We start from the raw sequence: 19,468 nt of genomic DNA, 5'->3' as shown, positions 1-19,468 counted from the left end.
TGCATTAAGTGCTTTGGGGGAAGTACGTTGAAGGACTTATTTAGAGATCAGGCATAAATTGATAGAAATTCAGACATGAATTAAATGGCTTTATTAACTCAAGACAGTAAATGTGTGACTGTCTTAAGCTGCTTTTTTTTCTCTCTACATCCAGAACAGAAATGTTTGATAGGAATAAAAATTAATATTTGTTAGTTGCCACGTAATAATGAAACCTTTGGTGTTAGTATTTAGTGCTTAAAGGATATTTTCATGTATTTCTCAAGCTGTGGTGATGGACAAACCACACCACTCACCTGGGTTGCTGGTTGAGAATAATCTATTGTCTCACCACAGACATGAGCCAAATTAGATTTCAGGGGGAAAACACCTGCCGTGTTAACAAATATGTGATTCGTGTGGAAGTTTTAAGAGCTAGTATTCTGAATCGTAACTATTTTTTTCTTCTAAATTATTTGGGTGATTTCTTTGAGAGGCTTTTTTGATGGTAAAAACTGCATCATATGAAATTTAAGTGCACTGTGTAGTAATGTTTAACTCTATGCACGTAGTTGTGCAACAGATCTCTAGAAGTTTTCATCTTACAAAACTAAAACTATACACATTGAGTAACCTCTCTTCCCCTTCCCCACAGCCTGTCTTTTGTGAGTAAATTGTGAGTTTTTGGGATTGTGACAGAAAATCATGATTTGGTTCATCTTTGATCTGTTTTGATGTGTTTACTTATCAGACTTTAGCAAATCTGATTGCAGTAAGATTTGCTCATTGAGTGCTTCTTCTAAAAAGTCTTGTTTTAATATGCAGATAATGGAACTCCTAGATCTTTTTTTGGAGAGAGGGAGCTATTTTTTTGGTTCAGATATCTATAGTTAATAAAAACTTCGGAATTTCTTGCTAAATCATTTGAGGCATAATGATATTTCTTAAATTTTCCTGTGAAAGCAATGACTTGGAAGAACATTTAGAGGAACCTGTTGCTGAACCAGAACCTGATCCTGAACCAGAACCAGAGCAAGAACCTGTGTCTGAGATCCAAGAGGAAAAGTCTGAGCCAGTATTGGAAGAAACTGCTCCTGAGGATACTCAGAAGAGTTCTTCTCCAGCACCTACGGACATAGCTCAGACAGTACAGGAAGACTTGAGGGTATGCAATGTGTCTTTTTATTCTTACTCTATTTCTGATTTATTTTAAAAAATATCTCTTCCTTTATTAGTGTTTCATTGACTTTCCTAGGTATGTTTTTCAGTTCAGGGAAATTTCTTACATACTGAGCCATACCTCAGATAAGAAGTAAGATGCATATTTTATAAAAGTAACTCCCCTCCCCTCCTAAGGAAACTTTAATACTCTCTCTTTTTTTTTTTTTTTTTTTAAGACCAGAAATTTCAGGTGCTATTTTATTACCATGTCAATAAGCCCTCATTTTAAAAATATTTTATTTCAAATTATGACATGCTTGTTATAACCAACAAGTGATAATATATCTTTTTGAAAAATACTGTGGCATAGCAGACTTTTCTTTTTTCTGAAATCTAATTGAGGATAACCTTAAAGTAGAAGTAGAAACTACTGAAATAATAGCTACTCTTCTAATTAGAATACATGATTTCAAAAGTTTGAAGCTTTTCAGTTATTCCTGAGTCTCATTAGGCTGATGTTAACTGAAATCCCGGAACCTTTACATTTGATGCTCCATGAGGGAATATGTTTTAATGCTTTATTTATGTAGTCAGGATTCTTACATCATTTATCTAACAATTAATTCAAGTGCTTCTGTGCTAGGCATTGTTCTAAGTATGGGAACTATTGGTAAAACAGTTTTTGATCTGTCTCTGGCAGTGATTAGGTGAGTAGGAATGAGAAATGTGAAATAACTTTGCTTGCGGGTAGAAAAGTAGGTTGGCTGGATTAGGAAGGAATGACTAGTTAGGTGGCTATTGTAGTAGTCCTGGAGAGAAAACTGACACCTGGGATTAAGGTTGTGGCAGTGAAGATCTTTATGTAGTAAGTAGCAAGATTTGGTAAATTTGATGTGCATAGATTGAAAAGGTGTTCAGAGTAGTTCTAAAGTTGATGTAATTGGGTTGATGTTTACACATCAGTTGGAGGAATCATAGGAAGATCTGGTTTTGGAGGAGAGAATTTTATTAAACTTTTCATATTTTGCTGGTACTTGATGAGTAAGGGAATTTTAGTACTAAATTTCTAAGGAGGAGAAAAGGAATCTCGAGGTACTTAGAAACTCTATCCTATCTGAAAATGTGGTTCATATGTATGAGAAATCTAATAACTAAGAGCTTTTATATTGTTTTGATATGGTCAAGCCACTAATGTTGTTGTTCCCTTAGACATTTTCTTGGGCATCTGTGACCAGTAAGAACCTTCCACCCAGTGGAGCTGTTCCAGTTACTGGGATACCACCTCATGTTGTTAAAGTACCAGCTTCACAGGTGAGTTTCTAAGTTTGTGTATTAGGCATATTTGCTTGTATTTCATGTAATTTGGTTTCACACAGGTTTAGAGAATGTGGGAGCTGGTGCACAGAGCAGAGTCCAAGGTATTTTTTTAAATAATTTGTGAGAGAATTGTCATTATTTATTTGTCAGAAGAAGGAGTGCAATCTTGCACTGAGCTGGGGTGGGTGTGTAGGGTTGGGGAGGGAGAGGGACAAGCTGACTCTGCTCTGAGCACAGAGTATGACAGGCCTCAATCCCAGGACCGTGAGATCATGACCTGAGCAGAAACCAAGAGTTGGATGCTCAGCTGACTGAGCCACCCAGGTGCCTCTGTCATTTTTCTCTCTTAAACCTTATTGTTAGCGAAGAAACTTTTAAAAGTAAGCTTGCTTTGTTTTTAACGCAGTTGACTTATAAATTTTTCAGCCTCGCCCGGAATCTAAACCTGAATCTCAGATTCCACCACAGAGGCCTCAGAGAGATCAAAGAGTGCGAGAACAGCGGATAAATATTCCTCCCCAGAGGGGCCCCAGACCAAGTAAGAGCTCAGAAGGGTGACTTACCTAGTTTGGGGGAGTTTTAGGTGAGAGCTTGTGTCTTAGGGGTGGTTGATATTTTCTACTTTAAAAAAAATTGTGGAGCTGATGAAATTACCTGGTTTTAGGGGTGGAGAAAAAATTTATTAAATGAAATAGTCACTGAAAATTGTCTTTATCTTTCATTGCTGTTTTTGTTTCTTAAGTCCGTGAAGCTGGTGAGCAAGGTGACGTTGAGCCCCGAAGAATTGTGAGACACCCTGATAGTCACCAACTTTTTATTGGCAATCTACCACATGAAGTTGACAAATCGGAGCTTAAAGATTTTTTTCAAAGTAGGTTATGGAGTTATAAACACTAGATTCATCTAATGCAGTGCTGTCTAATAGAAATAGATGAGCCACATATGTAATTATGTTTTAAGTGGCCACATTTCATTTCTGTTTTTAGTGGTCACATTTTAAAACGTAGAAATGAGGATTTAATTTTAATATTTTATTTAATCCAATGTATCTAAAACATCATTTCAACATAGAAAAATAAGTTATTTTATGTTTTTCCATACTAAGTCCTTTAAGTCCAGTGTTTATTACACTTAAGGCATTTCTTGTTTTGGAATTGATACACTTCCAGTGGTCTGTATCCACGTGACTAGTGGTTATCATTGGATAGTGTATGTATGATATTTAAAGGAAATGTTCTCATACATTGAGAGTCTGTGTTTCACTTCCAGGTTATGGGAATGTGGTGGAGCTACGCATTAACAGTGGCGGGAAATTACCCAATTTTGGTTTTGTTGTGTTTGATGATTCTGAGCCTGTTCAAAAGGTCCTTAGCAACAGGGTAAGCAGTTTTTGATCTTTTTTTTTTTTATTTAAAAAAAAAAAACAAAACAAGACTATCTTGGATCTTGGAATGTATTCATCGTAAAACTGTCTTATAAGTAAAGTAGTATTCACTCCAATGTATTTGGTTAATATATTCATTCCATGGTGATTGGCCATTGTTAAAAGACTTGCCTGGGAGTTTAAAGTAACAAAACTTCTGTCTAACTTAATTTTGAAGACCTTGAATGAAGAGATTGAAATAACTAATAGTTACCAATGCACCGAAATTTATGCAGATTTCTTTTCTTGGTGAGGCCTCTGGTTTAGGAGATGAAATACAATGTACTTCTAGCTGAGTCAGTTTCCCCTGGGCAATTTTGATATAGGACTGTTATCTGGGTTTAACTATGAGGAGCTTCTCCTTTTATTCTATAAGTTGTCTAGGTTTGGAGTCACTCTACCTGGAACCACTTTTATTAACAGAACTCTTCTTACCAGTGCTTTCTAATAATAGAAGGATTTTGTAGAATCAGAATCTTACTATTGTGTAGTTCATAAGGAACCTTTCCCTTTCCCCGTATCTTTTTCTTTTTTTTAAGATTTTATTTATTTGAGAGAGCATGAGCAGGATGAGGAATGAGGGGAGAAGCAAGCTCTGATCTGAGCAGGAAGCCTGACCTGGGGCTCGATCCCAGGACACCAGGACCATGACCTGAGCTGAAGGCAGATGCTTACCCAACTGAGCCACCCAGGCGCACCTCCCCATATCTTTAATTAAGAAAAGATCCTGTCTTGTAGTAGTAGAGAATAACAAAAGTGTAATAATATTACTAATTCACTGAGGTGACTATGGGAGTTAAAAAAAAATCTCACTTTAAAAAAAAATGGAGGTGAACTTCACATAATACAAAATTAAACCATTTTATTTTATTATTTTTTAAAAGATTTATTTATTCATGAGAGACAGAGAGAGAGAGAGAGGCAGAGACCCGACAGGCAGGGTGAGAAGCAGGCTCCTTGCAGGGAGCCCGATGCGGGACTAAATCTCAGATCCTTGGATCACGCCCTGAGCCGAAGGTGCTAAGGCACCCAGGTATCCCAAAATTAAACCATTTTATTTATTTATTTTTTATTTTTTTAAAAATTAAACCATTTTAAAATGTAAAATTTAGTGGCTTTTAATACAGGTTGTGCAACCATCACCTAAGTACACAACATTTTTGTCAAAAGTAAGCCCTTTGTCCATTAAGCAGTCTTTCCTCATACCCTTTCTCTGCAGCCCTTGACAACAACTAATATTTCAGTTTGCTGATTAAAGCTACACGTTTTGTTAACCATGTAATAGAAATTTAGATTATTATTTCCCATGGGTTGTATAGAATCTCTGATGTTCTTTACAGTGTTGATGGCTATACTGTAAAGTTTAATGTTGTGGTCCTAATCTGCACATGTGTATTCTATTCTTTCAAACTATTTAACCACTTTTTATGAAGCTTCTCTTGCAAAGAACACAGAAATGAGGAGAGAACAGTGTCTAGTCTTAGCATAGCCACAGAATATTGAACCTGGAGATGTCCCATTTATGTGTAAATCCATCATTCTGTATGCAGAAAAGATCCAGTGGCCAGCATTTTTGGTACAGGCTTGAATTTATCCTTAGAGGGTAGGATATTCACAGAGGTCCAGAAGAGGTCAGATCTGATAACTGGCTTTTCATTGTCCAAGGTGTGAGGTTTTTTTTTTTTTTCATTTAATGCACATAGATAAACCATTAAGAATTCTTTGAAATAAAATTTCCTCAGAAAGGCGTTGTATGTTACATTTTTCTCATTCAAGTTGCTTCTACCCTTGTGATAACTCACATGTCTTCTGTTGCTACCTATTAAAACATCCCCCCCTCAAATTCTCTCCCCTTATCTTTTAGACCTTACTATGGTTTTGTTTTTCCCATTGTATATAGAATATTTCCTGGAGCAGGGCTTCATATTAATGTGTGTGAAGAGGTTTCTATAGTGTGAATATTAAAGTTATATAAATATTTTTAATATCTTAGTCTTAATGTATTTATTAATGTACAAGTACAAATACGTATTTAATCAGAATTTTAAATGTAAGTTAAAATTGTACAGAGGCCTTCTCCCCCCCCCCCCCCCCCCCCCCCCCAGGCAGGTTTCTTCATGTGTACTTTCATATCTCCCCTTTGTCCTCTGGGATTTCATAAGTAGCTTGCCTTTCCCTCTTCTTACTGTGTTGGCTCCTCTACCATATTCTCTTCAGTAATTCTTATAGCTTCTGTAAGACAGAGGACCATGGTGTTTGACATGCAGTAGTATAGCTTTGTGGTTTAAAGCGTATACTTGCCTGTCAGGATGCCTTTGTTTATATTCTGCTTCCATCGCTTATTCTGTTGTGACCCATGGGTTAGTTCCATAAACTTCCTGGCCCTTGGTTTGCTGGTCTCGGGTGTAATGACAGCTCTCAGGGGTGGCAGTGGACATTAAATGAGATAAGTGTGAAGTATACAGAACACTTCTCTGCATGGTAAGCACTGTTAGATATCTATTTAAAAAATATGTCACTTAGAAAACCAGTGTGTGCCAGTGAGGAGCATAAATTAAAGTCGTTGCTATCTCTAGTAACCCTTTGGTTTCTACTTCAGATCTATTGGGCTAAAAAGAAGGCCCAAGACTTAGTGTGGGTGTGTCTTTTTTCTTTTGCTAAGCTTTGTTATCTTTATTGTCTTCAGTATTTTCCAAAATTTTGTTAAGGCAAATAGCATTTTGTTCCAGTTCTGTTTAGATGAAATTAATGATGGTTTTGAGATGTATATGTAGTTTACGTAAATACTGTGCAGCACAGTCTTTCCACGTTAGGTGATGATGGAAGATATTCTAAACCTTCAAATCCATGGAGAAGGTGGCAATTATATATATTCTGTTTATGTAATTCTGTGGGGAAAATAACAAGTACAATGAGAGTTAGTTGTGCTGCTATGTTAATGTAAATTGTCTTTTTTTTTTTTTTTAAGATTTATTTATTTATTTATTCAGAGAGCAAGAGAGGCAGAGACACAGGCAGAGGGAGAGGCAGGCTCCATGCAGGGAGCCTGACGTGGGACTCGATTCCTGATCTCCAGGATCACACCCTGGGCTTCAGGCGGTGCTAAACCGCTGTGCCACTGGGGCTGCCCTAAATTGTCTTTGTTTGAACTAGCTTGTGTATCTAACTCCCACCTTTCCATGTATTTGTTAATCGGGAGAATTACGTATTCTAACTTGGAAATAAGAACTGAAGTGAGAATGTAGCTGATTTATAAGTTGCTGGTTCTTGATAATAGCTTTGTTTTATCTCTGGTAGTTGGTAGCCCATAAGCACTCTGTTAAGTCTGCTTACCTTGATTCCTACAGCCCATCATGTTCAGAGGTGAGGTCCGCCTGAATGTGGAAGAGAAGAAGACTCGAGCTGCCCGCGAAGGGGACCGGCGAGATAACCGCCTGCGGGGACCAGGAGGCCCTCGAGGTGGGCTGGGTGGTGGAATGCGAGGCCCTTCCCGTGGAGGCATGGTGCAGAAACCCGGATTTGGAGTGGGAAGGGGAATCGCTCCAAGGCAGTGAATTGCTCTTCATTGATCTTCACACAGCTCCTGCAGAATGGTGAATTTCTTACACCAGCGTTTGGTATCCTGGAGTTTGACCCTAGTCTATGATAAACTGCTTAAGTTTGTACAATTTTACTTTTTGTGTTAATGATGTGTGCTCCCTCTCCCGCCCTTCCCTCTCCTCACCTTTTAGTCCTTCACTTCCAATTTTGTGGAATGATATTTTAGGAAAAACAGATTTTTAAAGAAGAGAAAAAGACTGAATTTCCTTGCTTTACTTTTGCATATACAGACTGGATTTTTTTTTTAACAGCCGTTTCCCCAAAGGAATGTGTCTTGCTTATTACTGACATTTGGTATGTTTCATTCATTGGAATATTTCTTATTTTCTATGTGTTGCAAAAGCCTGTGAGAAACACAGGATTTGATAAACATTTGAAGGCAGGAAAAATCCAGATTGTTTGTTCTTTGAGAGTCATGACTACCTTCTGGTGTGTAGAAATTGCCATTGGAAAAATTGACAGTTCTGATTCTTGCTGGTATGGTTAAAAACTGAATAAAAGGTATTAGTAGAGTTTTTTTTTTCTTTTGATATGTGATCACCAAACAATTACAAACTTACTGTTTTTACCATTTAAATTGTGAGATAGGTTTTAAATGTCTAGAATGCAACTGATTGAGATTTCTTTTGAAGTAGAGTTTTTTCATGTTTAATTTGTATTTGTAAAAAAGAAAAAAAAACAAAAACACAAAAAGCCCAAAAAACAAAAAAGAAACCCCAAAATCCAAATAACATAAAACCAGAGCAAAACTGTTGTGCCTTCTATTTATCTTTGATTCCAGCCTTGGCAGTTAAAGGAAAAAAACAAAGTCTAGATTTGTTTTACCAGGTGTAGAGTATGTTGGGATTGAAGAATCCCTCTTTTCACCTAGTATGTCTTCTGTTCATTTGTTACGCCTTATTCTTAAAATTGAGTCTCAAACTGGAATGCCTTTAAGGACAGATATGCTTCTATGGAGGTCCTTTGACCTAAATAGTCCAGCATTTGTATTTTTATTTTGAAATCTGTTCAGAATCCTAATCATAGCCCCATACAAAGGAATATAACTTTATTATTGGACTTTGTGCTCTAGTGTCTGCCCGTTTTTTTTCTTTAAATCATAGCCATATGGTAAATTTTCTATTTTGTTATGGTTCTCTTTTATTGATGGGCATGCAGTGGGTGTTTCTTGGAAATGGCCAATTTTTATTAAAATATTTCTGGAAGAAAAATTAATCTGGCAATATAGACTAATATTCGTTTTACATAGTATGTTAATTTTTTGAGTGCTGTGTGTGAGGTGGGTGAAGGTTTTGTTTACACATTTGTGAAGCAAGCCTTTGATAACTTGTGAAACTAATTGAAGGGCAACAAGGTTGTCAAATTTAACTTATTTATTTTCTTAACAGTATTCATCATTAGGACTGTTTGAGGGTAGAATATGAGTAGAATAGGAATCTTTGTTTTGCTGTTACTGGGAAACTCTACTTTTGCTGAAGGGGTGTAGTCTTAAACTAAAATGAAGTTTGACATTATCGGTTCTCAGTACCTGAAATATTTGAAAATTGGCATATTCTCCTTCATAAAGAAACTTATATAACTGGGTCACAGGGCTGTTTTTGGGTCAGCTTAAATAACTATTTGGTAACCACTTCATTTGACCCAGGCCAGTGATAATTGGAAGAAATTCAGCTTGTACTTTTGTAGCTTATATTAAGCCTGTGGTGGAAATAAAAAATTTAGCTGAAGTTGTTTTTGGAAAAAAAAATACAGTTGCAGTAACAGTAGGGTCATAAATTAAGGATAACCTAGAAGTCATTTTTCACAAGTAAATGCTCATCTATACACCTCACTAGGCATTTTTTTCTTAGTAGTTGAAGGGCACCAGCTGGATGCAGTGATTCTCAGCTCAAGCTGTTGTTACATCCTAGAGAACATTTGGAAATGGATGAGATTTGGGGCAGAGGGAAGAGACAACACGCCTGGCATTTAGTGGATGGGGCCAGCAATGCCAAATGTTGTATAGAAGTGAAGCAAACCCCACTGAGATGGATATTCCTCATTCCCTATAATGCTGCATGGAGGATGGAGGGGTGGACGAGGACAGCCAGAGTGAAGACTCAGTCCTTTGAAAAATAATCTCAGATAAATTAATTAGCAACTAGAAATCTCTTTTCAGGAATTATAGTAACATCTACTGTAGGTAATTGATAATCTCACTTTATTTGTACCCATGTATGCTTTTAAAGAAATATTTGGAGAGGAAGTAACAATGTGTTAGATGCTTCTTGTAACTTTTTGCATAAGCTTAGAAAACAAAAGATTGCTTTAGTAATTTCAAGTCATCAGAATGGGATGGTTGTGGAGTTTTAAATAGCATTGGACTTTACGTCAGATTTAGCATCATGATTAACACTATGAAAAATCCCAGTATCATTGTTTACATTATTGCTGATAAAATAAATATGATAACCTAGTACCTACATACTCATACACGTAGAAAACGAAAATAGGTTAGGACAAGATTTTCTATAGGCAGCATCAGCTCATCACATTCATCTTTTTGGGTTTTAAAATAAGATTCCATCTGTAAGAATGGCCCAGTGTACAGTTATTTTCTGCTGAGCTTTAAATCCTTCACCCATGAGTATTTTAGCTAAGTAAGATTAGTTTGGTTTGATGGTCTTAGTTTTTGAAGGCCTGTTGAAAGTAAGCAGTAGATCTTGGGCCTTAAAAAAATGTATGTTTTCCTTTGTGGTGAGGTTGGGCTTACCTGTGTATTACTACGTTCTCAACTTTTTTTTTTCTTTTTTCTTACGTTCTCAACTTTTTGAGCTTTTGCTGGGAGCGGTGAAGTGGATAATCCAAAAACCATTATTTGGCTTTGGGTGGTGGGTAGGTTACCCCCAGAGTATTAGTTGAACTGCACTTTGGTTTTAGGTTAGAAGCTAATTTTCACAATTAACCCTGTGGATTAGGTGCTATTTTTTCCGAAAGCAATAGATGAATAAGAAATCGCGTCAGAGCAGTTAAATGACTAAGCTTCTAAGTCATCCATGTAGCAAGGAGCGCTGATTGGCCTCCAAACTGATGCTTTTTCTCTAGAACCCTGATGCCTACCTATTTCCATTCAAGTGACATACTGAAGAATAGGACATGGCCATAATAAATTACTACAGTACAGATACAAGCCTGTAACATTCAGAGAAAGGTTAGCATTCTCCATTTCCTTGAAGGTAAACGAGATAAGGAAACAATTGATTTTGCAGGGCTCCTTTTGATTTGTATAGACTGTAGTAACACAGTAACAATGACTTGTTCTTAGGTTATTTTTTCTCATCTGTTTTTTTTTTTTTTCATCTTTTTTTTTAAATACATGTAGGACAACCTTGAAATCTGAATGTGGAAGGTAACTTTTTATAATACCTTAATCCAGGTGGGTTTGTAGCAGTTATGTTTTGTGCTTATAACTGCCATCCTTTGATAGTTTTCTTCATCCCCTTATTTGAAATTCCTTGTAGAGTTTAATAATTTAGTGGGAAACGTGGCACTTTATAGAAAACAATTTGTTGAAATCTATATGGAAATAATCTTCCTATGAGGTTTAAATTTATAGTCCATTGTTTATGCTGAGTGGCTTATTTCTTTTAAGTAAATGATTGCATTTGTCTACTGATCTAAAGATAACTTATTGAAGTTTTATTTTTGTGTTACTTAAAAGAATCTTCAGGAACTGCATACAAACAAGATCATTGTTAACCTTTTGGTTCAGCAATTTTGAACCTTGTGGAAGAAAAAGCAACTTCAACTTTAGTTTGAATATGGGGTTTTAGCTAACAGTGTAATATACTACAGATGGGCAGTGGACAATTAGAGAGAGTCTTCCACAAATGTTTTAGAAACCTTAAAGAATGTATTAGAAACTTAGCAACATTTAGTGTGGGCAGTTGCTGATCAAGTAATGGCCATGTGGCAGTAGATAAGTAAATATTTCTTATTTTAAGGTAATACTTTTGGGATTTGTATTTGTTTACTGTGATATTGAGGTTCTGGGGACCATAGGTAGGCTTGTGAACTCTTAGACTGTATTACAGGAGAAATAGTGGCACATGTGAGATAAAACTTAATTACTTCTTAATAGATACGTTGCTAGCTCAGGATAATGGCTAAAATTAGTCTGCTTTGCTCATGATTTCATGAAACAGTTTCATTATGGCCTGTATGAGTAAAAATCTGATTAGCAATGGTTTAAAAAACCCATACTCAGTTTTGGTTTTGATTATACCTATGTATTGGCTTACAATCAAGCTTGTTTACTTTTTATATGACTTGTTTTGAAAACCTTGGACAGACTCAGCCTCTCCAGTTTCCACTTGAACCGGGTAGGTTTTTTTTTAGTTCCCTACGAGAGGAAAATCGTATTGGAAATCAGTACCACAGTTACTTCCATAGACCGTGTGACCTGGCCAATTATAGAAATCTGTACTCATTTGAGAACTTTGGAATATGGCCAGTGTCACAGATTCCTAAGGGACTTACAGCCATCCAATGTGTCTTGTCTTTTAAAAAAGTAAATTAAGGGATGTTTACCAGAAATTCACTATTGAATTTAACAAGTATTTATTTTTCAGAAACCTGCTTATGGGAAGTTTGCCTGTATTTTTGGTAGTAATTAGACAATTATATCTTGTTTAATCTGGATATAAACAGTTTTAACTATTGCTGTAATTAACCACCTTGGTTACTGATTTTCTCCCCCAAGCTTTGATGTCACCTGTTTGGATTTGATTTAAATTCTTAAATGTTCTTGTGAAGAGTATATTCACTGATTTGGCCCTTTTAAATGAAGACATTATACCAAAAAGCTGGCATAAGGGAGTTTTAGGGGAGAAGAACAGGTCTTGCTTTCTTGAAAGATACAGTGTATGCTTTAGATTATGTAGAACACATCATGTTACAAATAAGTTTATATAGGTAGATGTTAGATTTTGAAGAATGGGTGGATGTGGAACTTAGCTCATGGGATAAGAATCACTTGTGATTTATATGGTGAAAAATTTCTAAGTGAGAAACATAATATTTTAAGTTTTTCTTCTCATTCTGATTATTAACCATAAGAGGCAGGAGAGACTCCTAGAATTCATTGAATCGTAGTTAGTGCTGGAAAAGACTAACATCCCCTTCATTTTTCAAAAGATAGATGGCTCAGAGAATAGATTATTAGCACAGAGTCCCAAATTGGCTTATAGAAGTAACATGGAGCACCTCCAGAGTCACCACTCTGCCCTAGGTTCACAGTAGGAAGCCAGAGATGTTAAAGGTCAAGATGTGGGGAGAAAAGGGAAGGAGCCACATTTTATATGCTTATTCAGTTGCTACTATAGCTCGGTTTTCATACCCAGTTTTTCTCTATTTTCTTAGAACTGTCTTAATGCCCAGTTCTACCAGGGCCTATTGTCTAAGGATATTACCTTGTGCTCCCCTCAGGGATGGGTTTACTACTAGCTGTCAGAAAGCTATTGGGTATCCTAATGTGTTAATAGCTGAAACTCAGCTGTAATTTTCTCCTAAATCCTTCAGCATTTTGCATTCTGTACATTGTGGTGCTTTCCCCCACCTTGTATTGTTATAACTGTAAGCTCCTAAGGGGCAGCAATTTGGTCTTAGGCATGTACCCTGTTCAGTGCCTGGCAGCGCCATGTACATATCAGGGTCCTAATCTTCCTTTCCAGTGATTCTCCCATTCTTCATGGAGGTGATGCTCCAGCCATGATAATAAATTACTTAGGATTTTTCTAATAAGCCTGGCGTTGCTGATTTTGTGGCTTCAAGTGCCTTCTTTCTTCCCTGAAGATAGACTTGCATCTATATCCCCCTTCCCCAACTCTCTTGCCATCGAAATTACTTTTTTCAAGACCCAGTTCAAGAGCATTTTTCTTTTCCCTAAGAGAAAAGATTTGTGATGGGAGTGTGGAACCCCCCCCCCCTTTTGGGGTTAATTTGGCCAGAATTTGAAATGGGGGGCAAATTTATTCTTGTCTGATTCCTTTTTACATTGCCCTTCCTGTTGGAGATTCTGTCCCAACCTTCGTTTGTTAAAAATATGTGTTCGTAGAGCACTTTATACCTTTCTCCTAGCCCATAATTTACCCCTTCAACCTACAATTAGAATGACCTATATCTGTTTTACTACCTTATTAGACCATAAGCTCCTAGAGGAAAAGGACTAGGGGGTTATCCCTGTATTTCACCAGAAGGTACAGTGACTTCCATAAAAAGAATCCTTAAAAGATGACTCATTGAGTTGAATAAATTAACATATTTCTGTTTTCATTCTTACAAGTGAGGCATGCCTTAGAGATAGGACTTAATAAATTGTAGGCACTATGACGATTCATAGTGGAGGGAATTGTTGGGAAATTTTAAGGGGTGGGCAGAGGAGGGAGGAAGTCACTGGTCATTCAGCGGTACTTCCATCCTTGGTCTGGGTGATAGGCCATTTCTTTCTGCACCCAGCCTATCCTAGACACTTCGTTCCTATGCAGGAAAATTTTATGTGCCAACTTTGATTTCTTTTCACAAACTGAACCCATTGTTCTCTCAGTTCATGTCGTCACCCATGCCACATGTCTGCGTCCTCTGCTGCTTTTTTCCTTACTCAAGCTAAGTCCTGTCATTGCTACCTCAAGTCTTTCACATCTCCTCCACACTCAGATAATCTCAGTGGACTCTTGGCTTCTTTTACCTGTTCTGATCCCCCGCCTACCTTATACACAATATTAGGTTCATCTTACTGAAACATAGCTCTGACCATGTATCCCATGTATGTGTTCTATCTCCCCTACTAGACTGTAAGCTCCTTATGGGCAGGATCTGTGTCGGAGTCATCTTTGTATCTCCCATAGTACCTATCAATAAATATTTCTTGAATGAACAACATAAAGCCTTGTCTTAAGTGAAATGATGTTTTCCAGATTAAATGTAGGTTCCTCTCTGAGGTAATCACAGTATTTCAAAAGTTTTTTTTTTTACATATAAAGCGGGTTAAACAGTAACTATGAGTTAACCACAGAGAAAATTTCAGAAAACTTTTAATTTTTTTCCATTGGAATCAGCATGGATATGTGTATATGGATGGTTCAATAAATATATTTTTATATACATGTATCACAGAAATTTTACATTACATTTTCAAACTGCAGAAATAGATTTTTTTAATAAGCCAAAAAATAACTGCCATAACTTTTATGACTTCATGCAAAAATGGAGGTAAATGGAGTAAGGGGTAAAAAGGGAATCGGTTGTTTCAGGTTAAGAGTCCAGTAAGAAGTAAAAATGTTACATTAAGGAAGCGATTGCTTAACACGCTGCTTAAGGTGGTAGCCAAACAAATCCTTAACTGCAGCATTAAGGCCATACCAAGTTTATACATATATACAAAGGAATTTCCATATAAAAGACATACTATCATATTTTCTTCTGGGAAAGGGTGAGGAGCTTTGTAATTCTGACCCAATTTTCCAGGCCAATTAATTGTTTAAGATGTCCCCAGGCTCCTTCTAAATCTCTTCACTTTGGCTAGCTGTCAGTTGCTTTTCTGTGGGCTTGTGACTTTTGTAGTTTCTTATGTGGAAGTATGAATCATCTTGAACCTCTTCCATTATGGGTGATGAAACACTTTGTAGTTTAACTCACACTGCCCAGGCCAGCATATTTTTAAAATCTCCCAAAAGCATTGGAATCACAGTTGGAATTGTGACTTGCAGTTGTTTTACCTGTAACAGACTGACTCCACAGCCAATGCTGGCATTATGACCTGAAGAATTACACAGTTGGTTCTTCGGGGTTAAAATAACTTTTTGAGTAGTTAAAGTTTAATTAATCAAATTGTGAGGTTTCCAGGTAACATTCCTTGGACCTGTTGAAAATTAACACTTTTATCCCTTACATGACATAAACTTAGGTTCCTTTTTGGAAAAAAGGAAGTGTAAAATCATTCACAGGAAAATAACATGGGTTTTGCTCTTCTGTCTGAACATCAACTCAGGCAACTTTTAAGACAAAGGGTAGGTCTTGTGCAAATATCCAAATGTGTGAAATGGGGCAAGTCTAAGGGCAAGTCCTTTGGAGATGACTTCCAGTTAGGCAGAAGTCATCTGCTTTGGCAAGGTTGGGGTAAGACCCTTGAGAGTGCACACTCTGGCTCTATTGGCAGAAACTGGCCCATCTTAGTGGATGAATCTTAAATGAAAAATAAAGGTTACTAAGCTTTAGGTAAATTATGTAAATAAACCCTTTTCCCTTTTGATGGAGCCTTTATTTGATAATGTTCTAACTACTTTGGAATGTTGTAAATCAGTCTAATACTACCTTTTCATTAATGTTGCCTTGGCTTTGGATTGGAAATCACTAGTATTCCTATTTGTCCTATGTTCTCTATGGGCTGTTTTTCAAGTATGGCTCCAACATGTTTACTACAATTATGGCTGCAAGGTACTTCCATCTCCTATGGGTTCCCTGGGGCAGTCAGGGTTGAGAATGAGGTCTCTGGACATGGCCTATCTTGAGAGAACCAAAGAATTGTGGTTTGGAAGCCCTTTTGTTATGCTTGAACAGTTAAGAGAGTGAGCACTCCCCTTTCCAATCATGCACCAACTGCTCTTAATCCAATATGATGCTATTTACATTAACAATAATTTCATCAGGTCTAGATAAAGTGATTTTATTTTAGCCAACAGGTCAGTTTTGATGCTGATCTACACAGTGAGACATGGATGTCCTTTGGCTGTCTTGTTCTTACCTAGAGGGCTTAAAAGTGTTACGGGTTTTGTCTTGGTCACTTTGTGGTTCACTTTGTGTACATTTCAAGTCATTATAGCAGCTTAAGACATGTATTGTGTCCAGCTTTTCAAACATATTTGGAGGCCTCTGAGGTACCAGCTATATTTGTCTTGAAAGTAGAACTTGGCTGTTGAGCTTTTTTTCTCTTTAGATAGCTATTTTATCTGTGCTCAGTATACTAAGTAGCAAGAGGCACCCTTCGGGATTTAATTCATCCCATTTTAACTCTCATTAGTGCTGAAAATATAGTGGATTGAGTACTGGAAGATTGAACCATTAAAGTATGAAGTAATACGAATTTTAAATGCTCTGAAGTGCATTTTGGGACCATCAGTTTTTTAGCTTTCTGCATGGCATTCAGGCATGGGAGCATGCTACACCTTTAAATGAGGTAGAATAAATCTAATGTGGAAACCATGGAGTTTAGCAAACTGCTTATTTGATACTACTTTTCAACAAGATTTGAGGAAGTCTTTCATTTACTAGGGTAGGTAATACTGACCTATTGCCCCACAACATTCTTTCTAAAGATTGCCCAAGAAAGGAAAATGGTTAAGAAAAAAACTACAAGCCAGTGACGTTTTCTTTTTTTTTCTATTCATATCTGACTCTTCCCCTCCCCCCCCTTTTGTCTTTATGGACTTGATCTTATGGTTTGAATAGAGAAGTTCTGTAGGTTGGAAGGAGTCATTTCAGATACAGCTAACTAATAAAAGACATGCTAGACTGTATTTTCCTTCTGTTTACTATTTCAGATCAAAAGGTTAGTAGTATTTGGATCACAAGCTCTCCTTTAGAAACATGTGCATTGTATTAAGTATTGGCTTGATAGTTGACAAAGCTACAACTCTGGAAGTTTTTTCAGAATCACTGTAGAATAGTGAGCTAACTATAGAACTATGACTTTACCATACCTGTGTTATCCCTTTCTGGTGTCTACCTAGCACAACTAAATGCTTAATATTTGGGTTGATTGATGCCCTTGATGTGAATTTCTAGTGGGTACTATATTTGCTTCTGAGATGAAGGAAAAGATCAGTTCTCCCAAAGTAATAAGTACAGGGAAATCTGAATTAGGTTGGAAGTATCAGCTAATGGGAAGAAGATGGAATGAGCTGCTCTGCCCATGAAGGGATACTTTGTTGATTGGTCTTTAAGAACTGTCTTGATCCAGAGTCCTGATCCCTTATTTTATATTTAAGATGGTTATGATGTATTTCAAATCCCATCTTTCCAAACAAGCCTATTGTTATTACACTTTAGCCAAACAGGTCATCACTATACCATGTTTGTAACCCCTTGTTTTTTACCTCCATATTTTTACTCATGTTGTTCCCTTTGCTGGAATACTCTCTCCATCCATCACAGCCTCCTCTTTAAAGTACTTCTCAAATGGCCCATAAGCCTTGAAATGTTCCATGGTTTATTTTCTTCCTGCTCCATGGCACCCTCCTTTCTCCGTTAATATTTTCTGCACCCCATATTAGTGATTATTTTGGCACTTGGATCATCCCCTTCTATGTTGAAAGAAAAAAGGCTGTGTTTCATTCTGATGCTATGCTTTTAAGGTACACTGCCCTGCTATAATAGATTTAATAAACAGGTGGATGGGTGATAGGCAGGTGTAAGGGAGGTTAAAAAGAAAGCTGACAGACTGGAAAGAGCATACATATTCTAGTCCTGACTGACACTAATTTTTTTTTAAACACTAATTTTTTGAGACCTGCTCCCTGAGCTTCTTTGTAACTCAGACCTTGAAAGGCTGAGCTGCTTTTTCTCCAGGCTGGGACATTTCAAAAAGTCATCTAAAAGCAAGTCTGTAGAGTTACCTGAAGACTCACTGATTCTGACTCAAGGTGACTAAATAGGGTCCATCCAGAGTGCCCCTTTTCTCACCAGCATCCAGAACTGCACAGGAGTTGCTGCAGTAGCTATAAGCCATTCCTGGTGTCACTGCTACAGCTCCTATTCTGTATGCCTAAGGCTAAGCTTCTGGATACAACTGAAGGGACCCAGATGAAGCCAAGTGGGACCTAGGAATCGTGGTAAGCAGAGGCCTTGTCCCATGAACTTGTCTGGCTAATTAGCACACATCCAATTACCCAGGGGATTAAGTCAGGAACAAAAGGACTTGGAGGCAAGCTACGTTTCTACTTAGAATATTTTTTAGGGTGGAGGGGTCTTTCCATACATTTCCCTGTAATTCCATTTTCTCACTTTATTTCCAGAGCCTGGGGGCTGGGTAAGGGTTTTAAAGAAGCATTAGAAGGCCCTCCTTTACTGAAACATTGGTCAGCTTGCCATTTTTAATACTCTTGTTGCAATGGTATCTCATAGGAAGAGATGCTCCCATTTTACCTGAATACCTGCCTGAAGGAAGTGGTTTACCTGTGTTAACCCTTTGAAAGGTGGGGGAGACCACAATTACATAAATTCAGAATTAACTACTGTTTTAGAGACTTAGCTCACATGTCCTGTTGTCCAGGAGACCTTGGATTGTCCTTATGAGACACTTTCTCTGAATTCTGTCTCTGCCTCCTCCTCTGTCACCATATCTTCCCTTGAGTGAGTTCTTCATATCCATGTCCTATCTCCCAGCATTTTAAGTTCTTTAGTTAGGGATGGTGTTTATCTTTCGTTCCCGTGCCTTGGCATTGTTTGTAGTAGGTTCTTAGTCTTGGTTGAGTGAATGCCTTATAAAGGGATTCCAGAGTTTTGAAAGACTTAAGAAGTCTAGTCCTTACTCTTGCTGCTGGCCAAATCTAAGCCATTCCAGGCACACCCTGCTCTCATGCAGGACCACAAACCAGCATATTCTCACTATCCTCCAAATGGCATATATTCCCATCCTGCCTTGTTGCTCCACAATTCTACAGCCACTAAATGGCCCATAGCAACTCTAAATCCTTCATATGCCCAAAACTAGATTAGTAGGCTCTCAACTTTTAAGGTGGGCTGATAGATTTGCATTGTTTATATTCAAGTTCTGAGAAAAGGAAGGCTACAGCTTGTCCTGTTTGGCTCTTAAGAAGATTGATTTTGAGTCTATTACAAGATTGTATTCCTTGGTGTTTAAAAAATTATAGGAGCTTAGATGTTTGTGTAAGTAGACTGTACCAAGGCAAAAGGGTCCAGCAGTTACAAGATTCATTTAAGTTAAAATGAACT

At 37.3% G+C, this 19,468-nt stretch overlaps 1 protein-coding gene across 3 annotated transcripts in view; it reads left to right on the top strand.

The window, feature by feature from the left end:
• Positions 1-8,695, top strand: part of G3BP1 (G3BP stress granule assembly factor 1) — a 37,771-nt gene extending 29,076 nt beyond the window's left edge. For all 3 annotated transcript variants that reach the window (XM_025435075.3, XM_025435076.3, XM_035715572.2), the window contains exons 7-12: positions 943-1,144; positions 2,350-2,451; positions 2,884-2,995; positions 3,200-3,328; positions 3,727-3,836; positions 7,228-8,695. In XM_025435075.3, the coding sequence (XP_025290860.1) occupies positions 943-1,144; positions 2,350-2,451; positions 2,884-2,995; positions 3,200-3,328; positions 3,727-3,836; positions 7,228-7,434 (862 nt within the window). In that variant the 3' untranslated portion in view covers positions 7,435-8,695. The remainder of the gene's footprint in view (positions 1-942; positions 1,145-2,349; positions 2,452-2,883; positions 2,996-3,199; positions 3,329-3,726; positions 3,837-7,227) is intronic.
• The last annotated feature ends 10,773 nt before the right edge of the window (positions 8,696-19,468 follow it).

The sequence above is a fragment of the Canis lupus genome, chromosome 4, assembly GCF_003254725.2.
Source record: "Canis lupus dingo isolate Sandy chromosome 4, ASM325472v2, whole genome shotgun sequence".
In the NCBI taxonomy this organism is placed as follows: domain Eukaryota; kingdom Metazoa; phylum Chordata; class Mammalia; order Carnivora; family Canidae; genus Canis; species Canis lupus.
Note: the sequence above shows the minus strand (reverse complement) of the source record. Positions and strands in the feature narration are given on the sequence as shown.